The following is a 23,907-nucleotide window of genomic DNA, read 5'->3' on the forward strand; positions in this document are numbered from 1 at the left end:
TTCTATCTGGCCACTATCACAAAACCAAAGACAGTGCGAGTCACATCAAAGTATTTAAAGATAGCTTGCTGCCACATTCCGTGACAATTATACTGCCTTAACTAAAAGGATTGGTAAACATTTTATGCAATTGCCTTGCAGAAAAGTGAAATCTTTAGTAGCCCATCGTTATTGAAAATCCAATAATCTTTGTAAATTTGACTGTTGACGTTGTAAAACACATAAGCTGGCATTAATAAAGAGCAGCAACCTTAACACAACCCACATTAAAAATGAATTAATTTACTATAAAGTTTCATGGCTTACAGAGCTTCTTAATACAAGATTTTAGAATTTAAACCAACAACCATATTAAAGTTTAAAAGGAATCATCTGAGTAAGAGTACAATGACTGTGTGATATTCTGTTTGCTGGAAAAACAACAAGTGACTTAACCTTTCTATTTGCCTCGTGACGACTAATGTAATTTGCATTGGAACCCGACTGATCTGCTGCCCTTAATAAAACAATCCCTCCACCAACATGTTTTATAACATGTCGGGATGTATTTTACCACGATTATAAAAGTCAAAGTGTCAACTCAACTTTAAAAGATTCGTAGAAACAAAGGAATTTACAAATGAAGATCTGTAAATTATTAACACAGAAAAATTACTGTACCATTATTAGGAGAGGTCTGGTTCTGCTCATTTCATCAGATTCATCCAGTGGCAGAAATTCAAGTGACAACTGTTTCTGGTGCCGAGTGCAGATATGTGCACAGTTCCTCTGAACCAAGGAATGAATGGCTTCAAGCAGAACAATGCTGGCAGAGCAACCCATATCTGCATCCTGAAGCCTACAGAATAACTCCTTCTGTGCTTATGCTATATTGGAGAGACAGTGGAACCTTGTCCCTGAAATCAGCCTACATTGCAGCTGCAGGCACAGAGCTTTCCAATCCGAATCTGCGTTCAGGTCAGCTGACGACAAGTAATTGTGCTGCTCTGATGCATGAGAAAGTATTGCCAGTCCACAGCTGGAATAAGCGCTGGAAATGAAATGTATTCCAATCCCGGGACTGCCAACAATTCTCCCAAAAGAAAGTAGTGAACAACACCTTGGTTTTGGGGAATTATTCACGAAGTGACAAACAGCAAGTGAAATTGAAATAATGACAACTGCTGTGTAATTATATCTGTAGCAGGACCATAACCATAAATCTCACGTTTTTATTTTTCTCCTTCTCTAGAAATCAAGCACTTTGCTCATGTTACAGATTGGGTGTGCTTCAGGCACCGAGTGTAGTGTTTTTCCCATTTTACATTTCTTATACCATGCCAGAAAACTATGTTCCTTAAACAAACAGCTCTGGTGTTGCTTGTGCAGATTCCCTTTCAATGCTTTAGTTGTTTTGGGCCCACACATGCAGATGCTTTGCAGACTACTCAATTTTAAATAAACGCAGGAGGCTTTCTTCGATGAAGCACGGGTCAATTAAATTTCACAGCAAACCGCCACTGTGCTCTCTCTTTCGCGAACAGGCAGGAGTGGAATACTTTGATAGCTGATGTCAAGAGCTGCATGATAATGGGAAGATGCTGCTGCCACTTAACAGTTTAGACTGTGAAGAAGTTAAGAACCAAAGTCATAAATTAGATGCAAGTAGATATAACGGGGAGATCACCAGATTAATGAGCCTTTGTCTAATGCCCCTGTCCCACTTAGGAAACCTGAACGGAAACCTCTGGAGACTTTGCGCCCCACCCAAGGTTTCCGTGCGGTTCCCGGAGGTTTTTTGTCAGTCTCCCTACCTGCTTCCACTACCTGCAACCTCCGGCAACCTCCGGGAACCGCACGGAAACCTTGGGTGGGGCGCAAAGTCTCCAGAGGTTTCCATTCAGGTTTCCTAAGTGGGACAGGGGCATAAGGCACACTATTACATATACAATAACACGTTTTTTTATTTAATGATGCACGGGACACAGACATCACTGGCGCCAGCATTTATTGTCTACCCTGAGTTGCCCCATTTAAGAAGGCCTATAAGCCTCAACCAAATTGATGAGTCTGGAGTCACATGTGGACCAGACTGTTTAAGGAAAGCAGATATCCTTGTTTAAGAAGGAACTGCAGATGCTGGAAAATTGAAGGTACACAAAAATGCTGGTGAAACTCAGTGGATGCAGCAGCATCTATGGAGCGAAGGAAATAGGCAACATTTTGGGCCGAAACCCTGAAGGGTTTCGGCCCGAAATGTTGCCTATTTCCTTCACTCCATAGATGCTGCTGCACCCGCTGAATTTCTCCAGCATTTCTGAGTAGCAGATATCCTTCCTGTGGACTTAAGTAAACTCAGTGAACCAAGAGTTGCTGTTTCCACGGCATTGTGATTCTAAGAACAAACCAGATAAGCAATTTTATGAGAATCTGGTTATGTCATTGATACAATAACTGGGACTAACTTTTAAACCTCGGTCTAGATGGTAAAAGCCCTGTCCCACGGTACGAGTTCATTCCAAGAGCTCTCCCGAGTTTAAAAAAAATCAAACTCGTAGTAAGCACGGAGAATGAATGTAGCGGGTACGTCGAAGCTCGGGGACGTCTCTTAGCGCTAACGGCAGGTACTCGGGAAGACTTGCTAACGGCAGGTAAGCACGGGAAGACTCGTGAAGATTTTTCAACATGTTCCACGAGAGCCCCGAGTACCGACGAGTGGCCATTACTGTAAATCTCCGAGTTCGAATCAGGGCAAACTTGGGAGAGCTCTTGGAATGAACTCGTACCGTGGGACAGGGCTTTAAAGATGATGATGATGATACCTTATTGCCACAAAAGTTCACTCGGTACAGTGAAATTATTTGCTTTGCACACAACTCGGTAAATTCACACAGCAGACTTCACCTAGTCAGTACACAAAGGATTGCCATGTAACTGGCACCGACAAAGTTACAAAAAGTTAATTGAACATTCTTATCACCGTTGTTGCAGACAATGTTTAACCACTTGAATTTAACGTCCTCAGTTGTTTCAAGCTCAAAGCTGTATCTACTGTTCGAAACCCTGTCTGAAGCTATTCTAGTTCACTTATGATCAAAGTTACAACCATTTTGTGAAATAAGGCAGTGGACTTTCCACCAAAATGTGGTGAACCGAGGATGGTTAGATGCAAAGAATCTGTGCAAAATTAATCCCCGTCTCCCTCGTACCGCACTGACCAGCGATCACTCTGTACACTAGGGACAGGTTGCACTTTTACCAAAGCCAATTAACTTACAAACCTGTAAGTCCTTGGAATGTGGGAGGAAACCGGAGCACCTGGAGAAAACCCACGCAGTCACAGGGAGAACATTCAAACGCCGTACAGACAGCACCCCTAGTCAGGATCCAACCTGGGTCTCTGGTGCCGTAAGGCGGCTACTCTACCACTGCGCCACTGTGCTGTCCTGTGTTATTTACACAATGTGTTCATCCAACATAAGATGCTCATAAACTGCATGGTTTCAGCTGCTAAAGCTGGCTTTATTTGTTAACGCCTGCACTTTGGGGGCAACACAGTGGCACATTTGGTGGCCCTGCTGCTCACAGCGCTAGAGACCCGGGTTCAATCGTGTGCTGTCTATATGGAGTTTGCTGTATGGAGCATTGTAGTGGCTTTACTAACTTTGTCATTGTGCCACCCCTTAAAATAAGTTACATGCATCTTGAATTGTATGGGTGTTTGGGGATATAGGGAAATGGCAGGAGAATAGGTTTAGAGGGAAAGATAGACCAGCCATGATTGAATGGCGGAGTAGACTTGATGGGCCGAATGGCCTAATTTTGCTCCTATATAACCTATAGCGATGTTCCCACCCCTGCTCCCTGCTGATGTCTTACCTGGTCAATCAGAACTCAGTCTGCATCATTCCACCCCCTCTTTGGTCTTTTCCCAGATACCCTAGTTCCCTGATCTCCTTTACTAAACTTGTCTTTGGCCTTGTGACAATCTCATCGCCACACCCCAATCTTCTCTCCCAGCTCCACGGCACAGTGGCGCAGTGGTAGAGTTACTGCCTTACAGCGCCAGAGACCCATGTTCGATCCTGGCTCTGGGTGCTTGTCAGTACGGAGTTTGTACGTTCTCCCCGTGACCTGCGCGTGTTTTCTCAGAGAATGTTGCTTTCCCCACTCACTCCAAGGACGCACTGGTTTGTAGGTTTATCGGCTTGGTATAAATGTAAAAATTGGCCCTACTGTCGGATAGTGTTAATGTGCGGGGACCATTTGCCAAGTTCAATCGGTTTCCTGCAAGACTGAACTCAGGGTCTCAAACTGAAATGTCAGCAAATATATTTCGCCTCCACAGATGCTGCTTGACCCATTGAGTATTCAGCATTTTGATTTGTAAATATAACCCAGTCCTTTATCCTTAGTAAATCTAGTTTCTGGAACGCCTTATCCAATGGCGCTGTGGAAGTACCCTCATCAGAAACTATTGCAGTTGAAGATAGTGGGTCACCGCGTCCTTCTCAAACGCACACAGAGATGGACAATAGACACTGGCCTTCCTTCCCAGCAACATCCAGAAGCATAAACTTCAATTAAAAACAAAATCAACCACTAAATCGCCTGTGGGAACTGAGGTAAAACTGACTACATTTAATCTCAGGTTCTATCGCATTAATTGTGTTTACGAAGCTTAACAGGAAACTAGAAAAGCTTTTTGAAGTTTGTAAAACGCTGTGAAACCTTACTCTAGTTACAATAACAATTCTACCACCTTTGAAGCTATCTAACTTCCTGTCCCAATGTACCAAGGGATATTGTTTAAGAAGGAACTGCAGATGCTAGAAAATCGAAGGTAGACAAAAGTGCTGGAGAAACTCAGCGGGTGCAGCAACATCTGTGGGACTAAAGTGCTGGAGTAAGCGGCTTTTTCACGGGGCGACTTGACGCAAGAGTTAACCAGAGTTTAACATCGTGGGAACCTCGTGCGATAACAGTAGGTGACATAAGAATGAGACTTATGAAGAATTATGAAGAACCAGGCTAATACTATAAGCTCCTCAGCTAAACGCATCTGGTAGAAAGGGGTAATGAGGAACACAGGGAGAACATGCAAACTCCGTACAGACAGCACCCGTGGTCAGGATTGAACCCAGGTCTCTGGCATTGTATGGCAGCAACTCTACCGCTGTGCCAATGTGTTCTTGTGGAGTGGAGCTGGTTAAAGTGCCATTCTGTTTGGCCAACGTATATATATAAAGACCACTTAACTTTTTAAATGATTTTGGCTGCGTGCCAATTGACACTGGCCAAAGTGTGCAGGACAAAAGCTGCATCAGGTTCAGTCTTAAAATGGCAAACGTTTTTCCTGAGCATGACACAGAAGCCAGTTTCCATTTAAAATAAGCCTAGACCCCGTTGTCCACATAACTCCAAAGTTCAGCGGCTAAATATTGATAAATGATTATAATTCAGCAAAAAAAAAAACTATGCGCCACAGTGCCTGACGACACAATGCGTTTATAGAAAGATTCTCTTTGCATATTTCAAGTTCCAAACTCCCTTGTAGCCTGGAATGTGAAAGTAGTTTCATGAAAGAAAACCAATTGAACACAAGAATGAAATCAGAGCTTTTTTCTGGAACCGTAACAATGAAAACATCATGGTTGGTAATGCACCGCACATCAATTAATGGGCATCAAGTCAATGGGAACATTCATTTCAAAAGAACACTCCACAAGCACCAATTAACTCCCTTTCGAAGCATATGCCTGATTAGTCAAAATAACTGGATAAATGTTTTGCTCCTTTTGTTTCAGCAGCACAACAATCATATAGCATTGGAGTCTGAAGAAGTGGTTTTGGCCCGAAACGTTACCTATTTCCTTCGCTCCATAGATGCTGCTGCACCCGCTGAGTTTCTCCAGCATTTTTGTGTACCTATCATATAGCATTTCATGGAAACTTATTTTCTCTGTCTCTCAGAACATCAAAAACTTATGATACTTTGATCTAATGATTTTGTACAGAAATACTCTTGTTAAGGGCCTGTCCCACGAGCATGTGACTCCATGCGGCAAGCGCGACCTAACATGGTCACTTGAGCCGTACGGCCTCGCGGGGCCGGTCCCACTTCGATCGCCGGAGCCGTATGGAGTTGTGCGGAGCTGGTCCCGACATCGCTCGGGGCTCTAAAAAACTGACCGTGTTCAAAAGTTTAGCGCGGCAACGGTCTGCCAGCCCGCAGCCGCCTCGACGCCTACACACCGCCTCGACGGACATACGCAGCATCTCGATGCTGGACGCAGCGTCTTGACGCCGTACGTCACGCGCGAACTTCCCGCGGACTTCGCTCGAACTTCACGTCACTCACTCGACCTCCGCACGGCCCCGCTTCTGGTTTAGTCGTGCTCGCCGCATGCAGTCGCATGCTGGTGGGACCGTCCCTGTACGGGGATCACTCGACCTCCGCGCGGCCCCCGCTTCCGGTTTGGTCGCGCTTGCCGCATGCAGTCGCATCCTCATGGGACAGGCCCTTTATGTTGTACTTCCGGTGGCGCTGGTGCCAGCAGCCTCCACCTACAGCCCGGTATCTTTTTGTTTTTTTGTTTATTTAGTTATGTAAAAGTGTGTTTTTTTGTGTTTTTTTTGTGTTTTAATGTGGGGGAAGAGGGCACAGTGCGGGGGATACCGTCCTTCAGCCGCTTCCTGGTGAAGACGCGACTATTATTCGAGTCGCGTCCTCGCCCCCCCCCCCCCCCCAGCGGCCTACCTACTGGATTGGCGTGGCCTTTCCTGCCGGGATCGACCAGAGTTCCAGCAGCGGCGGGACAGCGCTGTAACATCGCGAGGCTGGCGATGCCTTACCGGGGGTCGCCGTCTGGAGCCCGGAGTGCTGGACCTGCTGCACCGACATCATGGAGCTGTGGTTTGTGGAGCTCCCAACGCGGGCGGCGCTGATGGACAGCGCGGGGTCCTGCGACTCTGCCCGGCTCGGCCTGCGGACACGGGAGCTGCGGACTCCGGCTGCGGGAGACGGCGGATCGGGAGGTCCGGGCCGCTGAGGAGGAGGATGTTCACCGTCGGGGTTCGGCGTCGGCGTTCCACCAGCCCGGCGTGAGGGCCTGAACATCGGGCCACCCAGGGCGGCGACTGCAGGTGCTAGGAAGGCCTCGACCACGAGTGAACATCTGGGAAGAACGGAGGGGAGGCTGGCTGGACTATGGTGCCTTCCTCACCTTGGTGCCACTGTGTTATGTTGTGTCGTGGACTTTCAGTGTTTGTGCTTTTTTTTAAATTCTATTTTATTTTTAATATGTTTTATTATTTATTATTATTTATTTATTTTTATTTTTATTTTTATGATACTGCCTGTAAGGGAAATTCATTTCGTTGTCTCTAACTGAGACAATGACAATAAATTTGAATACAATACAATACAAATTAGTCTTGAAGATGGACACAAAATGCTGGAGTAACTCAGCGGGCGGGATAGGCAGCATCTCTGGATGGAAGGGAATGCGGGACGTTTCAGGTAGAGAGACAGAGACAGTAAGACTGGTAGGAGAACTGGGAATGGGTAGGGAATGGAAAGAGAGGAAAAGCAAGGGCTACGAAGTTAGAGAAGTCAATGGGTGTAAGCTATCGAAGCGAATGATGAGGTGCTAATCCCCCAATTTGTGCTGGGCCTTACTCTGACAATGGAGGATGTTCAGTGTTCAGGATGCTGCAGCAATTCAACTTGTTCCTCGATGGGGTTTAATTTGTCTGCATATTTATCATGTCCACATGGTTTAAAAAAGATATTCGTGCTGCATAACTGGAATCACCTGAATAATTTAGACACATCATTTTAAGATAAAAGCACAAGTGTCAAGCTGTTTATTCTCAAAGTGACCTCCAGGGGGACAAATGGGAAAACACAGAAGGTTTTGCACGCACCCTGTGAAAACGCATTATTTATTTTTACCATCCAGATGCAATTAGGAAAATTGGATACAGTTATTGTTCATGGGAATTAATACCTATAGTCCATGAACAAGAAAGGACAGGATTGTGACGCAGAGATAGAGTTGCTGCCTTGCAGCGCCAGAGACTCGGGTTCGATCCTGACCAAGGGTGCTGTCTGTACGGAGTTTGTACATTCTCCCCGTGACCGTGCGGGTTTGCTCTGGGTACCCCGGTTTCCTACCACACTCTAAAGATGAACAGGTTTGTAGGTGTTTGGAGACGGCAGCGATTTTTCCTGATGATGTGTGTTCAGCTATAGTTACTTCCGGATACAAGGAGAAGGTGGCTAACCTGGCACTGTCCAAGATCACAATTGATGCAGCTGCTGCTACTTACATTGTTTTTCATTCTACAAAACAGAATCACTAAAAAAGGAACATCCAATACTTTTCTCTTAAATAACTGAAGAAAAATAAATAGATGCAATCTTTTGAATAAAATAATTTAATCCAGATTCACATTAATTAATTCATTAATCTGCGCGCACACACACACACACACACACACACATATATGATCATTTAAACTTATCTAAAATAATCAGATTATTTGTACTTTTTCAATGCACATTTGTCAGCAGAGCATGAAATGTTGTTGGGTAACAAACTAAATGAATGATTTTAAATATTTTTTTCTTTGTGGCATAGCGTTGTTTTTGAGTCAAAGGGGCCAGGAGAGAAATGTGTTGAAATGAACACACTTCACAGAGTACTACTTGAGCTAATTTATTTAATCAGAACCTTCTGTTGTACCTGCCAATGCCACATGCATTGGCTGCAACACACAACACTGTTTCTAGCGAGTTTTTTATTAGCTATGATATTATTTGTTAAACAGATGAAGTAAAGATATAGAAATGTGAAAGGTACACAGATGCACAGATACAGAGAATATGCCTGCTATTGTTCCAGGGATGGGATCAAAACGCAACATTTGCTTTATATTCACAAACTCTTTCTGAATCCAATAATCACTCCATTTTGCATTTCATTTTGGAGATGTTTCACCATTTAGAGTTGACTTAAGCTTTTCCAATGATAATGTATGCACAAGTGGCGAGATCAGACACTGCACTTGGCATACAGATTGTGGCTTCCTCTCCTGAGAAAGGAAAGACTTGTTACAGAGGGATCACAACAAAATACACAGACTGCCTCCCAGGATGGCTGGCAAGCCATAGGGGAAACAATGCTGAGGCTCATCAAATATTCATCATGTTTGGAAGAATGTGAAGCCATCAAATGGGCCAAAAGGGAGTTTTGCTCTAAACTGGCGAACGAGATGATCTTACAATCTCAGACATACAATGGTATCACAATTTCAGTCATACAGTAGGTCTGTCCCACTTGGCCGTCATTTGCGCACAATTTACGCGACCTCCAACAATGTGGTTGTCGCGTTGTGATGCACGGGTAGCGTGTGGGTAGCATGGGACGGGCGCATGGAGAGGCGTGGAGTGTGGAGTTGCTCGCAGTATCGCGCGGCGCTCCAGGATTTTGTGCTACACGAAATCCTTGCGTGCCATCTGCGTGATGTATGGCGTACGCACGCTGACACATTAGGTACGCACGCTGACGCATTAGCGTCGCATGCTGGCGTCCCGACGTCTAACGTGCATCGTGTGGTGACGCATGGTTACGTCACCATGCGTCGCCGCACGCCGCATGGTATTCTAATGACGTCACGCGCACCAGATGGCATGACGCGTGATTTGCGCGTAACGACGCGTAACGACGCGTCGACCTATTTTACATATAATAGCAATGTTACAAAATTTTGAGATTAAAAAAATCAAGTCTGTAATTTATCCCATCAGATAAAGCATAAAATGAAGTTTAATTTGACACCTAATTCACTTTCATATCTCAAGTATTTAAAAAGTTATGGCCATTTTCATACTCGGAAATTAGCATCTTGTTCCCTATTGATTTTCTATGGACATAACAAAAAAGCTGTGATCGTGTGCAGTCAAAAGCCCATAACCTTCTTAAAAATTAAGAGAACTGAATGAAATTTTCAGTTATCGTAGATTGAACCATTCTGAAACAAATATAAAATAATCTTACTTGGATGACCTGAAATTAAAGCATATAATTAGTTAGTTACCCAAGTGTAGCTAATTTCAAACTTCAATTACTAGATCTAAACATCTATCCATTTCTTAATAAATGATTAACATTTTAAAATAGCCTAAGTGTCCAAATAATATTCATAAATAATTCACAATAAAACATGATTTTTAAATCTCATTTACATTAATTTATAGGCCAAATGGAAGGAATTTAGTGTTCAATTGCTGTAAATTAAAGTCCATTTAAATCAGCTTTCTAGTGGGATCCTGTGAACGCGCTGGTTTAGAACGTTCACATTGCGCTAGATTTGTGCCCTCAAATGCCCAGAAAAATACTGCCGGATATAATGGGCCCAAAATGAGCTACTCGCAATATTAAACTTTGTATAAAGGGATCTTAAAAAGCCCTTTTTAATGTAAAAATAAGCAGCATACCTTCAATTATTTGCTCTATGAGACCCTGACAGCTGCCGGTGGTCGCGGGTTTAGAGATTGATTTTTAAACTACTATATCTATTATACGAGGCCTTTAAAATGAATAATAGCTTTTGCGACGGGGTCTTCCAGCGATTTTTCGTTAATAATTAACTAGGCTGAACATCTTCAATTTGAACAGCCTAGAGAAAATCGCGTTTTAAACCCGCCCCCCTCTAAACGGCGCCAAAATCGCGCACACCCGCAGCGACAGATTTTCAGCGACGCTTCAGGTACGCTTTGCAACATACCTACATATAACGCGTAAATGAGGCGCAAATGACAGCCAAGTGGAACAGGCCCTTTACACAGCAGTGAGTGCCTGGATCACGCTGGCGATGGAGGCAGATACAATCAGGGTGTTTAAGAGGCTTTTAGATAGGCACATGGAGGTGCAGTGAATGGAGGGGTAAGGGTCATGTGCAGGCTAGTTTAACGGTGTCATATTCGGCATGGACATTATGGGCCAAAGGACCTGTTCCTGTGCTGTACTATTCTATGTTTTATAAAAAGCTGGTGCATAAGCGCATTATTCCCATTAGATGCAAAATTAAATCTCACCATTCACTACAATAGCATGACAATACACCAGCATGCAGATAGCTGTTGATGCACTCGCTGCGTGTATTTTATAATCACCCATGTTACCCTTGTGATTCATTTACAAATAATTAGTTTACAGCACGGAAACAGGCACTTTGGCCCAACATGCCCACACTGACCAGCAGTCCCCTCACACTGACACTACCCCATACACACTAGGGACAATTTTACATTCATACCAAGCCATTTAGCCTTCAAACCTGTACACCTTTGGAGTGTGGGAGGAAACCGAAGATCTCGGAGAAAACCCATGGAGGTCAGAGGGAGCACGTACAAACTCCACACAGACAAGCACCCGTAGTCAGGATCGAACCCGGGTCTCTGGTGCTGTAAGGCAGTACCTCTACCACTACACCATCGTGCCGCCCTTAAAATTAAAATCTAACTAACCATAACCAGACAACTAACAACACCACAGACTTGCAAGACATTTAGGAGGGAAACCCAAACCTTATTCCACAAATAATTAAGACCTCACGGGAACTTTAATCTACACAAAAAGACAAGAAAAATAAATGAGCAATTAGATTTGTAAACTTGGCCAGAAAGTGCCCGGAATATATTCCCTTCATAATGCAAGCAAAATAGATTCAGCGAACATGATGCTCAATAGAATGGAAGAGTGCATGGATTGCTGACCAAGCACCTGAGATGAAATGCCTGTACTTGAATTGTCACTCACATGGCAGTGCATTTTACAATTATCATCTGAAAAAAAATCAATTGCAACATCACCACAAAGATTTCAATTCTTGTTTTCCAACAAACCAAATATACATCGAAAGTACATAATGTTCAAATACATTTCTGGCACATTATTTTGGACTTGGTGATAAGAGTACTCAAGCATGATAAGAACATGCATTTCTACAGTGGCTTCCACTGTGAAGGGACATCCGCCAGCCTCTTTGAGCCACAGGGGAACAGTGAGCATCTTTTATGTCACATTAGGATTTTTCTAGTTAAATGAAGCATCATGTGAGACTCTTGAAGCACATTTGCAGCATAGCAAATCATAATATTTTAGCCAGCAGTCAAAACTAAAATATTTATTGTGCCTTCCAAAGTAATGGAGGATGAAGGAGGGTTTAATATTTTAGAGGGTTATATTTTAATGCATGTCATATTTTTAAAATTCAAATGTTTCACTATAACCGGTACTGAATATTGAAGAAAGCATGAGTTTCGAGACTACTTTCCCTCCGAATATAGATCTTTGAAACAGGAGACAATTTGGCCTTCCATGTCCCTGCTAGTCAAAAAGTAAGATGTAAGTTTAAGAGGCTTTTAGATGGACACATGGATATGCTGGGAATAGTGGGATATGGATTGTGTGCAGGCAGATGGGATTAGTTTATCTTGGCATCATGTTCAGCACAGACATTGTGGGCCGAAGGGTCTGTTCCTATGCTGTACTTGTTTCTATGTTCTATATTCTAAGCCGGAACCTCCAAAGCACTGCAGATAATTATTTTTATGCACATATCCATGTACTGTTTATATGTGGTGAGGTTTTCTGTCTCTGCTTTTCCTTTGAGCAGGGAGTTTCTGAATTCACTCTACCTGGTGGAAGGGGTTAACCATCTCCCATAATCCTCCCAATTACTACATCCAATCAGGTCCAAAACCTATCAGCATTGAGAACTATGTCCTTCCTATTTATTTCACTTGTGCTATCTTTTGTTCCTGAACATTACTACGACTTCAATGCTCGGAATGAGGTCCTGGGAGAGAAGAAAATGTTGATTTTCTTATTAAATTAAGTCTGCCTAACTGGGCAGGCAATTGCAACACAGATTTGGGAGCACAATAGATAAATAGGGCTGTGTTACTTGAACTTCATTGAAACCACCAGGATAGGTTCCAGCCAGGCCATTTTTCCACTAAATACATGATCATGTTCATATTCGTCAATCAATACTTGCAGTGTTTGTTATACTGTAAAAGGGATTTACACTGCAAATGCATTGATTGTAATCATGTATTGTCTTTCTGCTGATTGGTTAGCAAGCTTTTCACTGTACCTCGGTACACAAGACAATAATCTAAGCTGAAACTGAACTGTGTATCCTGGGAGCCACCCTACACAATGTTGTGGTGGAAGAAGGATATTTGGATGTCTGAGGTTTAATTTTATTCTGAGGTTTTTAGATTATCTGAATATCTTTCTGCATATAGTATATTCCTTTATTATGTTGCAGATGTCCAAATGTATCACCTCACCATTCTCTCAACTGAATTCCATGTGCCATTCTGCTGCTCAACTGACCAGTCCATGCACATATTCCTCAAACTGAATTATTTCCTCGACTGTGAACCAGGTTTTGGCATCTACAAACTTTCATTTTGCGTTCCCTTATTTAAGTGCAAATCATTAAATATTCCAGAGATAAATGTAGATAAACGTACCCCAATTATAAAGAAGCTCAAATAAACACGAGCCACTCTGCATCTTCAAAAATACTTCCAAACATTTACAGAAACATGAAATACTAACGCAATTTTATGAAGAGAGGCAGCAGAACACAAAGCTACCAAATAGGAAATTACAAACTGGATCTAAAGTGCATTCAGTTCTTTGCAAGAAACAAAAATTAGAAGCATATTGATGGGCCATTTGTAATTCACAATTCTTGCAAATTCTTGACAATGCCAGATTGCAAAATGCCAAAAAGCTCAATTTGTAAATATTTTCTATTAACAAAGTTATTCAGTAGTATTACTTTGTATAGTAAGATCTACGAGTCATATTACTAAAATTTAGTCATATTACTAAAATTTAACAAAAATCAAAATACATAATTTGAGTTACACAATTCAAAACAAAAAGAAACATCAACCATATCCACTAAATTTGTGTGCATTGTGCCACCTAGTGGTCAAGATGAGTTTAAACATTTGACATGTAATCTAATCAGATGCACAAATCATGAAGACATTTTGAATCTTTTGTTTACATATAATATCAGTGCCCAAATAGCTCTCAATAACCAAATTATAAATCTCCTCTCATTTAGCATTGTGCAGACATAATGTGTATATGAGATAACAGGATAGAAAATGCCTTTTTGGATCAAGAGCTTCATACCTCTCAATGACAATTAGAGGGGGGGATATACCGGGACCAAACCCGTGCAAGATGTAATCATTGATTGAAGCTAATCCACGAGCACAGTTCCATTGACCTTTTCACCTTTAGCTTTAGTCACTTATTCCTCCGATCTGCCAGTCAACCCTTCCCTCTCCTGTATCAACCTATCATTTGCCAGACACTTCTCTCATATAGCATTCAGTCCCCTACTCCAATCAGTCCGAAGAAGTGTCCTGAGCCAAAATGTTGCCTATCCATCCTTCAAATGTTGCTTAACCCACTGAATTCTCCTTCTCCTTCCTATAGCTTGTTTGCAGTTGGACCAGAAATATTGAAAAATGTGCTTTGGTTTTCCATTGTGGAAAATTTAAATATTAAGTGTGGAATAAGTTATATTTACCATCTCTGATTCCATTCCCTCCTGACAGTCTAAGCTGCATGTTCAGTCCAAGAGGGATGGCACAGTGCCGCAGCAGTCGGTCTTACAGCGCCAGAGACCCAGGTTCCATCCTAACCACGGGTGCTGTCTGTACGGAGTTTGGACATTCTCCCCGTGACCGCATGGCCTTTCACTGAGATCTTCAGTGTCCTCCCACACCGCAAAGATGTACAGATTTGTAGGTTATAAAGACCACCAGGGGGCCGGACTGATGGCAGCCCTGCCGCCGGCAGTCTGTTCGTCTTTTCACTCCTTTTGTTATTTTTTAGTTTGTTAAAAAATTTTGTTTTAATGTTCTTCGGTTTGTTTAATGTGGGGGGAGGGGGGAGGGGATCGGGGGAAACTTTTTTTCAGGTTCTTACCTTCCCGGAGATGTGATCAATTTTCGGATCACATTCTCCGGGCTCTGCGGCCTACCATCGCTGGAGCAGGAAGCCTCCTCGGACTGTCGTGAGCCCCACCGTGGGGCGCGGACTTAACATCGGAGCTGATCCCTTGCCTGGGATCGCTCCCACCGTGGCCACTGTGGAATCAACATCAAAGGCTCGCAGTATAGGGTGAGGCCGAGTCGGGAACTCCAACGTCGCGGAAGGTTCACCAGCCCTGACGCGAGGTTCGATCGTCCAGCGCGGGGGAGCTGACATCCCCCCCGATGCAGGAGCAGAACGCCTCGACGCGGAGGGCCCGAACGCCGCCGGCTACGGGAGTCAAGATCATCCCTTCAATGGGGGCTCGAGGCCCACGACTGAGGAAGAACTAAGGGAAGGACTTGAACTTTACTTCGCCTTCCATCACAGTGAGGAATGTGTAGGAGTCACTGTGGTGGATGTTCATGTTAAAATGTGTTTTTGAAATGATCTGTTACTTTTAATTGTAGGACTGACCTGGCCAATGAAATTCCACGTATATGTTGCAAAACATACTTGGCGAATAAAGTGTGATTCTGATTCTGATACGGTCATTTGTGATAGGAGCAGAATTAGGCCATTCAGCCCATCAAGTTTACTCCACCATTCAATCGTGGTTCATTTGTTCCTAACCCCATTCTCCTGCCTTCTCCCCATAAACCCCGACACCAGTACTAATCAAGAATCAAATTCTCTGCCTTAAAAATATCCATTGACTTGGCCTCCACAGCCTTCTGTGGCAAAGAATTCCACAGATTTGCCACCTCTGACTAAAGAAATTCCTCCTCATCCTAACGGAACCTTCTTTAATTCCGCGGCTATGACCTGGACTCTGCCACTAGTGGAAACATCCACTCCACGTCCACTCTATCCAAGTCTTTCATTATTCTATATGTTCCAATGAGGTCCCCCCTCATTCATCTAAACTCCAGCAAGTACAGGCCCAGTGGCTTCAAACATTCATCATACTGTATGTTAACCCAATCATTCCTGAGATCATTCATGTAAACCTCCTCTGGACCCTCTCCAGAACCAGCACATCCTTCCTCACATACGGTGCACAGATTAATTGGCTTGGTATAAATGTAAATTGTCCTCAGTGTGTGTAGGAGAGTGTTAATATGTGGGGATTGCTGGTCAGCGCGGACTCGGTGGGCCGAAGAGGCTGTTTCCCAGCTGATCTTCACGATAAGCAGATGTAATTCTGATTCCATTTTGCATTATTAGAGAGCTCAAAAGACATCCGGGAGTTTTTGTCACTTACTAAACTTCTTCAGGGTAGAGGTGAATTTTGAATTCTGGCCATCCTGTCCAGTCTGACGAGTGACGTCTTTTTCTCGACCCAAAACGTCACACGTCCCTTCTCTCCAGAGATGCTGCTTGACCCGCTGAGTTACTCCAGCTTTTTGTGTCTATCTTCTGCCTAATTTAGTTTAGTTTAGTGTGGAAACTGGCTTCATTGCCCACTGAGCCCGCACTGACCAGCGATCGGTGCACATTAACACTACCCTACACACACTTGGGACAATTTTACATTTATACCAAGCCAATTATGTCTTGGTATAATTATGTCTTGGCATGTACAAACCTGTATGTCTTTGGAGTGTGGGAGGAAATCAAAGTTCTCGGAGAAAACCCACGCAGGTCACGGGGGGAACATCCAAGCTCGGTACAGCCAAGCACCCATAATCAGGATCGAACCTGGGTCTCTGGCGTTGTAAGGCAGAAGTCCACTGCTACGCCACTGTGAAGCCCCACTCGCACCCTTTCAAACTCACCTAAACTACACAGAACTGTCAGTTTTGCAGACCTCCCATATGGCAAGTCAATTAAAGCAATTGGATTTCTACATTATTAAATGGAGTTTGGCAGCACAGTGGAATTTGACATCCAAATAAATGTGTGAAGGGTGAATATAATATGGAGATCACATTCCTAAGGCTGAGGTCATTGTGTCGTATATAGTAGTTCTATTATCTTCTGGAGTGACTTCCTTGGGAGACAGGTGAGTATCCTCGCATCAATTGCATTCCATAGTTTGAACACGTCCAACCTTTATATTTATATTATATAACCCAGTTATATTTTGGTCTCCAAAATGTGTCTCTATACCTGCCAAACTAAAAGGATTCCGTTTCAGCCAACTAAACCTGGTGACTCAGCTGACGGAGTCATTACCAGTGAAGCAGTAGTCTGATTTTTAAAATTAAATGGGTTATAAAGGTGGGGGTGGTTTGCAGTGGGGTGTGAGAGCATAGCTCAGAGATTGCTCTCTCCAGATAGTAGTCAACAAATGAGCAATTAAATGTACAAGTGCACTCAAGATCATTTGTTTCATTCATTCAGAAGGGAAAACTAAATCAGGAAACACTTGAGGACAGCCATCAGATGTTAGCATCCACAGCCCTGGAATCTGCCAACAAGGCTGAAGTAATGATGGGGTCAACTGGAAGTCATCTGTACTCAGAAGGAGAAAGAATACTTATGATGGTCGTACTGAGGAAAGCAACAGCAGAGACAAGGAAGAAAACAAAACTGAAACGCAAGCAGTATCCACAGGCAACATACCGAATATTCAAGAAGGCAAATTTTGAAAGTATAAATCTTGATTTGTGAGGAATTTACTGAGTTATTTTCCAAGCTACACCCAATATAAATGCTAATAACTCTCAAAATCCAATTTCAAAGACTGATCTAATTTGCACCCTGCACACATCAGTTTCCAGAAAACAAGGATTGCTCCAAGAATATATTGACCTGTTTTTTTATTGAAGCCATCCAGTTCATGGAATTATTGCTCTGGAGAAAAGTAAAAAAATATATTAGAAAGGATCTCCAAAATAAACTTTCATATGATAGAACTCCATATATTCCGAGACTATTTATCCCAAGAAAAATAAGTAGTGTTTGCAAAGTCTCGCCGGGTAATGAACAGTAAAAATGTGAGTACTGAACCACACAGATGGACCCAGGTTAAATTTCTGTTAGCCATTGTTTGCCAGAAAAGTTACTGGGGGTATAATTAGGAACTGGGGCATCCAACTGGTTGAACACTAAGCAAAATGAAAAAATATTCAGAGTCCTCTCTGCCTCCCATCTTGTTAACGTTACTTCATTTTTTTAACACTTTATAGAGAGCCCAAGAAAGATCTTGTCAAGCCTATGGGATTAAAGTAGAAACTGGAGTATTAAACTTCAAGAAATTGTTCAAAACGTATTGAATTTAAATAGACTACCCTGAGGAAATGCTGATTGATGCAAATAACATTATTTTACTGAGCAAGAGAAGTGTTCAGTGGTAATTTTGTTTTTAATGCCACGTAAAACTCAAATTGCTCCTCATTCACAAGGCCTAAAATCTTCCAGCGGATTTCTCCTTTTTAGTCACAAACGTTGGAACAACGGTAATCACTGTAGGATCACTGGATTCTCAATGATTTTCCACGTCCAGTAATAGCGTTCAAAACTTTTTATTCAAGCACAACGGTTATATGGCATTAGAGCAGAGCACTAAAATGTCTGCAGAAAACAGAACATGTCATAACTAACAAAACAAAAAACTATGGAATTACAACCAAAAGACTAAAGACTGAACATAACTAACAGACAAAACACACTGGGACATTGAACTAACAACTCTCACACGCAACACATTGCTGAGAAACAGGGTTCCTTATCTACATAGGGTGATTAGGATGTATCGAGCACTCTCGCACCAGTGGGAATCAGGGCTTCTATCAATTGAAACCTTGAGTTCACAAGTTGCAGTTTGTCTCTGTGTCCAAAAGTTAATGTTTTATTTTAAAATAAACTAATCCCATCAATTCTAAAGTAGCCCCGACAATCACATTGCAACGCTGATTCTTGCAATTGAGAAAATGCCAGCTGCACTTCATCTAACGGAATCAAGGGATATGGGGAGAAAGCAGAAACGGGGTACTGATCTTGGATGGTCAGCCATGATCATATTGAATGGTGGTGCTGGCTCGATGGGCTGAATGGCCTACTCCTGCACCTGTTTTCCATGTTTCTATGTGGGGTAGGGAATCAATTTCAGTAACGTCAGGACAGCCTTGCTGTTAAAAAACACATGTAGGTATAGAGGCTAGCTTCCAATCTTAGAGCAGTGAATACAAGAAACAAAATGACTACTTTCCGGCACTCTCCCCAGATCCCTTGGTTGCTCATATACAAATCTATTAACCCTGGTCATAAGGTCACATGGAGTAGGAGTGGAATTAGACCATTCGGCCCATCAAGTCTACATCGCCATTCAATCATGTTTGATCTATCTTTCCCTCTAATCCCATGCTCCTGCCATTTCCCTATCACCCTTACAAATCAAGATGCATGTCGCTTATATTAAGGGGTGGCACAGTGACAAAGTTAGTAAAGCCACCACAATGGCGATACATGGTTGAACTCTTTCTTCCTCCAAACCCCTTTCTCCTGCCTTCTCCCCATAACTTCTGACACTCGTACTAACCAATAATTAATCTATCTCTGCCATACAAATATCCACTGACTTGGCCTCCACAGCCTTCTGTGGCAGAGCATTCCACAGATTCACCACCCTCTGACTAAAGACACCATCTGTCTTGAATAGAACACAGAACAGTGCAGCATAGCAACAGGCCATTTGGCCCACACTGTCCGTGTCAAACACTGGTGCCGATGGCCGTGGGGAGTGGGCCTGTCGGTGATGCACCAGGGTATTGTCTCAAGGTCGGCTGCAGGAGGTGCCCCCGATACACAAAGGTGGTCAGGAGAGGAGAGGGACATCGGTTCGCGGGCTAAGCTGGTCATGGGCGATGGAGAAGGCCCTGAAGTGGCCTGGGGCCTACCTGGATTTGGAGCATCGAGCTCTTCGACTAGACTTTGAGCTTTTTTGTAAATGCTGCCAAATTATGGCGACTCGTGCAAGTGTGATCTATGCTAAATGAATTCCACTGTACAGTGCACATGGGACAATAAAGCAAGATTGAAGCATTGAAGTCAGCTGATAATCAAAGCTGTGGCTGTTCGCCCCAGGACAGCACCATCCAATTTTCACCTTTTTCGCTTCCAGTTCTCAGGCTGCTTTCCCAGCACAAACACAGCTGGTAGGATAAAAGTAAGAGGAGATATTCATTTTATCTTCGATGCTTTTAATAGGCATTAAGTGTGCTTTTAGTATGTTCTATGTTAAAAATAAAATGTTTCGTGAATGTTATGAGTAAAAGCTTTAACAGATGGTGAGTCTGGAGTGTGGCTCTCACTGGCTGTCAGATCTATTCTGCGTGCAGTGTGTTAAGAGAGCCCTTGCACAGTACCTCTTGTGGTAGCCTGCACCCGGGGCCATGCTGGAATGAACAACATTGCCTAGGACAAGGCTGCCAGTAATTTGAGATCAATGAAAGATATACACCATCGTTCTGCTGGAGCTTCCAGCACTGGGGCCCAGCAGTTAGTGCAGTTATTACAAAGCTCTGGTGGCCTGGGTTCGATTCTGACCTTGAGTGCTGTCTGGCAGCAAATACTGCCCGTGACTGTGGGGTTTTCCCCCGGCTGCTTTGATTTCCTCTCGCATCCCAAACACGGGCTGCTTTGGAGGTTGTGTCGGGAGGAACTGCAGATCCTGCTTTAAACCGAAGACGCTGAAGTAACAAAAAGCCGAAGTAACTCAGTGGGTCAGGCATCATCTCTGCAGAAATGGAGTGGGTGACGTTTTGGGTCGAGACCCTTCTTCAGGCCGAGTGTCAGGGGAAAGGGGAACGAGAGATCGAGCCGTTACTCAGGCAAAAAGAATGCACAAAGCACCGATAATCAAGGAAAGGTGGAGCGCACAATGGTCCATTGTTGGCTGTGGAATAGGTGGTAACGAGTTAGCACGTTAGATGGAGAGAGAATTGGGGATGTAAGAGCTACTTGAAATGAGAGAAATCAATATTCATATCGAAGATAGACACAAAATGCTGGAGTAACTCAGCGGGACAGGTAGCATCTCTGGAGATAAGGAATGGGTGACGTTTCGTGTAGAGACCCTCCTTCAGACTGAAAGCCATGGGAAAGGGAAACGAGAGATATAGACGATGATGTAGAGAGATAGAGAAGAAATGAATGAAAGATATGCAAAAAGGTAACAATGATAAAGGAAACAGGTCATTGTTAACTGTAGCTAGATGAGAATGAAAAGCTGGTGTAACTTGGGTGGGGGAGGGACGGAGAGAGAGGGAGTGCAGGGATCACTTGCATTAGCTGCCCAAGCTAAATATGAGATGCTGTTCCTGACAACGGAGGAGGCCCAGGACAGAATGGTCTGTATGGGAATGTGAAGGGGAATTAAAATGTTGAGCGACCAGGTGATCAGGTAGGTTCAGGCGGACTGAGCGAAGGTGTTCAGCGAAACGGTTGCCCAGTCTAAGTTTCAAGTTCAAGTTCACGTGAGTTTATTGTCATGTTCCCTGATAGGACAATGAAATTCTTGCTTTGCTTCAGCACACAGAACATAGTAGGCATTGACTACAAAACAGATCAGTGTGTCCATATACCATTATATAAATATATACACACATGAATAAATAAACTGATAAAGTGCAAATAACAGATAATGGGTTATTAATGTTCAGAGTTCTGTCCGAGCCAGGTTTAATAGCCTGATGGCTGTGGGGAAGTAGCTATTCCTGAACCTGGTCGTTGCAGTCTTCAGGATCCTGTACCTTCTACCTGAAGGTAGCAGGGAGATGAGGGTGTGGCCAGGATGGTGTGGGTCTTTGATGATACTGCCAGCCTTTTTGAGGCAGTGACTGCGATAGATCCCCTCGATGGAAGGGAGGTCAGAGCCGATGATGGACTGGGCAGTGTTTACTACTTTTTGTAGTCTTTTCCTCTCCAGGGAGCTCAAGTTGCCGAAACAAGCCACAATGCAACCGGTCAGCATGCTCTCTACTGTGTACCTGTAGAAGTTAGAGAGAGTCCTCCTTGACAAACCGACTCTCCGTAATCTTCTCAGGAAGTAGAGGCGCTGATGTGCTTTCTTTTGAAGTGCATCAGTGTTCTCGGATCGAGTTTGGTCTCGCCATTGTTTCAGACTCCACATCTTGAACAAAGGATACAGTAGATGAGGTTGGAGGAGGTATGTGTACCACTATTCATAGCAATAGTCATACCGCTGGGCTGTAAACTGCCCAGGGAAATATGAATTAATGGGCTGCTGGCAGAAGAATCAGAGAGTGAGTTGATGGGCAAACTGAGAATGGATCACATGGAAAACTAGTGGGGGAAATGGAACTGGTGAGAATGCTCCAAGAGCTTTCTAGCAGAGACTAGATGGGCCGAATGCTTGCCTTCACTGCTATAAGAAAATGATGAAAATAGGAGAAATATAAAAATAGCTGCTGTGTAATTTGACAAAAAGGAATATATTGCTGGTTTTGGAAGTGTTATTTACTGTGTGTAAAAGTAGCCCACAATGATATTTGAATGGTGGAAAATTATATTGGGTTTACTGCTTTTACTCACTTTATTTGACTGATCAAATCTATAGTAGATCTTGGCAACATCCACAAAGGAAATGTCCACACAATCAGCTCCAATTTTACCAAAACTGAAGCTCAGGTTTCTTAATCAGTTATTGAAAATGAATGGGGATGCACACAGTGCTAATTTGGTCCTCATTCAATTTATTCTTGAATCTTTCTTTATTCCAAGCAGATTGTACTTTATTTTGTAAATGTATCTTAAACTTGAATAGTAATACAAGGTTTGTTTAATTGGTCATTTAGTTTAGTTTTGTTTAGAGATACGGCACAGAAACAGGCCTTACAGCCCACCGAGCCCGCGCTGACCAGCGATCCCCGTATACTTGCACTATCCTACACACTAGGGACAATTTACAATTGTTACCGAAGCCCATTAACCTGCAAACCCGTACGTCTTTGAAGTGTGGGAGGAAACCGGAGCACCGGGTGAAAACCCATGCAGGTCACGGGGAGAATGTCCAAACGCCGTACAGATAGCACTCGTAGTCAGGATCAAACCCGGGTTTCTGGCACTGTAAGGCAGCAACTCTACCACTAGGTACACAAAATTGCTGGGGAAACTCAGCGGGTGCAGCAGCATCTATGGAGCGAAGGAAATAGCCTACCACTACGCCACTGTGGTAGATGAAACGCTATAATGTTGTTCAATTGAGTTTCATTTAACAAGTTTTTTAAAGCTAAAACATCAAGACAATGCTTGATTATTTTTTCTGCACAGACACTTGTGCCCTGTGAATAATCTAATTTGGAGAAGTGAAGGAGGGGAACACAATCAGAACGGTCACAGACTTGCGCTCGGATGCCTGTTTGATATGAAAGGCAAACCTTCCTTTCGTAAAGTGGTGCCTTGCCAGTTTCTCTGCCGGCAAATCATCTGTTGAATGGGACATTCTCAGCCTGTAAAGTGGAAGTTTTCAAAGCCAAGTAGTAGCTGAGACCTGAAGAGATTTCCACTCTGTTCAAAACTGTCCCAGTATAAAATATGCTTCTATGTCCTGGCTTCTCTGGTGCACCATGCAAACAGTTAAGTAAAGCACATCCCGTTAGCGTGGACTATAATGTCCTTGCCTTCCTAACACTCGCAGCCAATACATCATCTACTGAGAATTCATTCGGACGCAACAACCTACCGCGCTTCACCGAAATCACTTTCACCTGATTATAATCATCTACTTAACAGCAAATCCTTAATAACTCTATACCAATACCATCTGCAAAATCTGAGAAATTAACAATGTGGATTTGTGGTCATTATTCTCAGCATTTAGAAATTAAATCACAGGTTTTTATTCCAACAGTAATTCCCACAAAGCTGCACAATTTAA

General features: G+C 43.2%; 1 protein-coding gene across 7 annotated transcripts in view; it reads right to left on the reverse strand.

The window, feature by feature from the left end:
- dock10 (dedicator of cytokinesis 10) overlaps positions 1-23,907 on the reverse strand; it is a 240,644-nt gene that overhangs the window by 191,945 nt on the left and 24,792 nt on the right. For 4 of the 7 annotated variants that reach the window (XM_033031146.1, XM_033031144.1, XM_033031140.1 and 1 more), the window contains exon 1: positions 661-886. The exons of 1 other annotated variant lie outside the window; for it this stretch is intronic. In XM_033031146.1, coding sequence (XP_032887037.1) covers positions 661-822 — 162 coding nt within the window. In that variant the 5' untranslated portion in view covers positions 823-886. Of the gene's footprint in view, positions 1-660; positions 887-23,907 lie in introns of those variants that run through there. 2 more of the 7 variants (XM_033031145.1, XM_033031143.1) reach the window with 1 other exon arrangement.

Source organism: Amblyraja radiata, chromosome 13, assembly GCF_010909765.2.
Source record: "Amblyraja radiata isolate CabotCenter1 chromosome 13, sAmbRad1.1.pri, whole genome shotgun sequence".
NCBI lineage: Eukaryota > Metazoa > Chordata > Chondrichthyes > Rajiformes > Rajidae > Amblyraja > Amblyraja radiata.